Source organism: Pteropus vampyrus, unplaced genomic scaffold (genome assembly GCF_000151845.1).
Source record: "Pteropus vampyrus isolate Shadow unplaced genomic scaffold, Pvam_2.0 Scaffold323, whole genome shotgun sequence".
Classification (NCBI taxonomy): Eukaryota; Metazoa; Chordata; class Mammalia; order Chiroptera; family Pteropodidae; genus Pteropus; species Pteropus vampyrus.
Genome location: NW_011889104.1, coordinates 972,938 through 977,275, shown reverse-complemented (window position 1 = coordinate 977,275; position 4,338 = coordinate 972,938). Strand labels below are relative to the sequence as shown.

The 4,338-nt window shown below is 55.7% G+C and overlaps 1 protein-coding gene across 2 annotated transcripts in view; it reads right to left on the bottom strand.

Moving 5' to 3' along the window:
- FBLN7 (fibulin 7) overlaps positions 1-4,098 on the bottom strand; it is a 28,438-nt gene extending 24,340 nt beyond the window's left edge. For both annotated transcript variants that reach the window (XM_011377854.2, XM_011377855.2), the window contains exon 1: positions 3,782-4,098. In XM_011377854.2, coding sequence (XP_011376156.1) covers positions 3,782-3,871 — 90 coding nt within the window. In that variant the 5' untranslated portion in view covers positions 3,872-4,098. The remainder of the gene's footprint in view (positions 1-3,781) is intronic.
- Positions 4,099-4,338: the final 240 nt, after the last annotated feature.

Below are 4,338 nucleotides of genomic sequence, written 5' to 3'. Positions count from 1 at the left end.
ATGTGAATATGCACTTTCTTGGGCACATCAGGCTCCCCATCAGTGGTGTGGGGACAACGGTGCTATCACTGCTGTGATGGTTGGGGTAGAAAATGGCGATATCTGCAGCAAGAAGGTGATGTGGGAAGGCCCAATGGTGGTGGATTAGAGGATCGCTTTCCTGGGGCTACGCTCCAAAAAACAAGGGCTGAGCCAAGAGAAAGGAAGGTATGTGATCTAGAAAACGGGGACTGCAGTCTGGAGGGCAGGGAGGGAGCCACAGTCAGGGTAGTGGGGCGGGGGAGTCAGGCTGAGGACTTCCCGGGGTCAAAGTTACGTGTGAGTTTTTGACTTCACAGTGGTGGGTGCCCCAACCCCACCTTGTTTAAGGCTCAGCTGTACTTTTCTCTGTGCAGCCTATGTGGTCTCTGCCGTGACACTCAGCTCTGATCTGCAAGTGGATGGATATGGCCAGTCTGACCCGCGGGGGTGGGGGTGGGTCCATGGGCCATCGTTTGCTGACCCCCTAAACACTGGTCTCTACCACGAACTCAGACACAACAATTCTCACAAAACAAGCAGATGGAATGTAGAAATAGAGAAGATGTATAACACCACTATCAGGAGTTATCTGGAAACGCAAGGCTGGCTTCGAAACTAGATACTCAATCAAGGTCATTAGCCTTGTTAGCAGGCTAAAGAAAAACTGCAGTATCATATCAGTGGTGTGAAAAGCGTGAGACAAAAGTCAACATCTGTGCATAATCAAACTATGGCCAGAAGGGAAGCTTAACCTGACAAATGTAGACTGCAAAATCTACAGCTAGCATCATCCTTCATGTTAAAAAAAAAAATGCTTTCTCCCAAGTTCTAGAAAAAGAAGACTCTGTCTGCTTTCCAGCTGACAGAGTGCTTGGAAGTTTTAGTCAGCACAAGCAGGCTGAACAAATAAATAAGTGGCATATGCATTGGAAAGGAAGGAATAAAACCTCTCCTATTCACAGCTGACATGATTGTTTATCTAAAAAATCTGAGAGAATCTACAAAAAGATGTCCTATAACTAACTAATAAGAGTTCCACAATGCTACAGGAAACCAGGTCCATTAGATATCCAAATTCTAGGAATGTGCTGGGTAGGGGAGCCTTCTGAAACACCATAGACCCCCACCCCATGGGCAAGAAGAATGCTGGGACCCTGAACTACTCTGCCAGCCCAGAGCCATTGCCTGGGGTGGGGGTGGGGGGCATTTGTTCAACAGTCTCCCTTTCAGAGTGCATAGCAGTTTTGAGGGCCCCCACGCTGTTCAGCGTCCCCTCCTTTCCCAAGGCTACCTGCTCTCCATCAGCCGGGCATCTGGACAGATGTGCTGACAAGAGGGCCACCAGTAGAAAGCCATGGAGGACCGCAAGAGAGCAAATGACACTGTCCAGGCCCCAGGATCACTGCCGTAGACCCTTGCAGGAGGTAGCTGCCTACTACCTGTAACACACGTGCGTACACACACACAGCACAGATGTTCAGGCAGTCACAGTTGACACACATGCACACACGTACACACCATGTCCCCTTTGGCTGTCACCTAATACAACAAGGAGAATACACATGGGAAACAGGGACCCGGACCAGGATCCCATGCCTGCCCCTCATGGTCCTTGGGCTGTGTGTGCCCTGCCCGGCTTCCCTGGGGCAGATGACAGTCCCACTGTGCGAACACTTGTTGAGTGTCTACCAGCCAGCAGGTCTGGCCCAGATGCATGCTATGTTCAGAGCAGGTGAGCTCCAGGCACGTGAGGCACCTCAGGTCCTCATGAGATAGTCCTTTGTCCTCTCGAATGCCACTGCCTTCCGCTCCTCCCCAGGTCTACAGCTTTTTACTCTAAAAGCTGGGGCTCCCCTGGGCCTCAGACACCTGCTTGATTAAAATCACCAGGGACATTTTAAAAAGTACTGGTGCCTGAGGCCCAACCACACTCACTGAGTCAGAATCTCTGGGTGAGGAGGCTTGAGGCTTTCTAGAAGATTCCAGGTGACCTGGGGGCAGCCGAGATCTGCCAAGAGACGGCCCAGCTGGTCCTGCTCAGACCAGCACTAGCGCAACAGCTCTCTCCCCTCCATTGAGCTCCTAGGGGGTGCTGGTTGCTGTTCTTGGGCCCTGGAGTGGGGAGGACCGACAATAACTTGAAGCCCACCACAAAGAATAATTACAAACGTCATCCGTCCTTCAGAGGCAGAAAAGGGAAACGTGGGTAAGGAGGGATCTGTTTTGAGTGGGGAGGGAAAGGCCTCCGAGAAAGGGTGCTGACTCGAACGGGAACCCAGAGATGAGAAGGAGCCTGGTGGGCTCGAGAGGACTTCTTAATGGCTGATCCCTCAGGCTTCCCAAGGCAGACGCTGGGAGGAACCCCCAACCACCCAGCACTTCGAGTGAAGGACCGTTTCTTTCACTAGAATTTTAAAACCAACTCTTGCAGACAATCTCTTTGCTGCCTTTCCCCCTCACAAAACCTCACAGTGAGGCAGGGGCTTCTGCAGTAAAGAAGCCAAGATTTGGAGGATAAAGACTTTGGAAAGCCTGGCTATGGCCAGGCTGGGATGGGGACAGATCACCTCTGGGGACAGCTCAATGCATCTGACAACCGCCAGGTCTCACCTGATTTCCAGGTGACCTGGGGGGATAAGAAAACCAGATGATGACATGTGGGCTCCCTGCATCTGCATGTACATCCTGCCCACCTGCCTCTTCCAGCTTGGGGACAGCCTGGGGACAGCTTGGGGACATACCTTCCTGTGCATCTGGCCTTGGGCTCCGGGCCAGACGTGTTTTGCTTTGCAATCTGCAAGTGGGTGGCAGCCCCTTTGCTCTGCTAGGTGGGCTCCCTATAGGCCCAGACTAGGGCCCTGCTGCCTGGTGGCCCACAGCTTCCTGCAGTACCCGCTCATCACTTCTGCAATGACACCACCGGTCAGGTCTGACTGAGTTCTCCCTGCCTGGACCCTGCACCCCGGGGCTTCTAGGTGGCCATGGGGGCATCTGCCTAGTTCAGGAGTCAAGTCCACAGATGCTGTGAGGGAGGGGAGGCCCAGGAGCCCAAGGAGAGAGACTAATTTACTGCTTTCTCTGGTGTGACCCTAAATCACAGTCTCCCCGGGCCTCAGTTCCCTCACCTGCAACATGGAGTAACAAAAGTTCCCCTTCACAGGGCTGCTCTGGGAGATGTTTAGCAGAGACTCTGCAGTCACCAGGAGGCAGCGAGCAAGTGCAAGCAATCCTTCCCCAGTTACTGCTAATCTTGGCAGCAGCATTGTTGGGTCTCCTCTGTGCACCCGCTACACACTGTTGGGAGGCGGGGAATCTGGCTGCCACAGCGTACCTGGTGGCGCTGGCTCCGAATTTGGCAATGCTTCCAGAGATGCATTTTTATCTGCATCTTGTTTTAATTTTAACTCTCAGTTCTTACTGGTTAATATAATAAACCCAGTGAGACTCAACGCATAGGAACGGAAGGAGGGGGAGTGAACGGCAAGCGGTGCGCGGGTGGGAAAGTCTCGGGGAAGCGCGGCGCACGTGGGAAGTCGGCGGAGGGAGCGATGAGTTAGCACTTGACATGGGAAGCCGAGGGCCAGATGCTGCCTCAGCTGGTAACCGGCCCTACGCCCCACAGACCTGGAGCCAGTGAGGGTCTGTCTGGAGCCTCTGCGAAAACCGAGCCCGGTCCCAGATTGCCTCAAGCCCCTCACCCAGGCCTCCAGGGGAGCGTAGCCCAGGTCTTCCATGTGTGCGGGAGGCAGGGGACACTGACCTGGGCACTGAGCTGGGCACTGAGCTGCGCGGGGCCAGCGACCAGCAGCAGCAGCAGCAGCAAGAGCGCGCAGGGGGAGCGGGGATGCATCTCTCTGGTCCGGACCTCTCTGCCTGGGAGGGAGCAACGCTGTCCGCCTCAAGCCAACAGAGTCCAGCCGATGCCCGCTGTGTCCAGCCCGCAGGGTCAGGGAAGCGGGAGTGCAGCCGGCTGCCCAGAGAGGAGGGGAGGAGAGGGGAGCGCTGTTCGATCCGTGCGCGCGTGGTCTGGGCACCAGCGGCCACCAGTGTCCAGGGTCCGCTAGGGGGTGAAAGGCGCCTGCCCAGCCAGGAGTAGGAGGGGCCGCCCAGCCGGGAGTAGGAGGGGCCGCCCGGCCAGGAATGCGCTTGGAGCGAACCCAGCCCGGGCCGGAGGCGGCGCAACTCCAGGACAAGGACGGCGGGTGTCCCCAGGGCCCCAGGAAAAGTTGGCAGACCGTTCTGCTCACGAGCCAGCAAGGGGCCTGCTGACCGGCCCCTTCCAAGCTGGGGACACTGAGCCGATATGTCCCAGCAGCA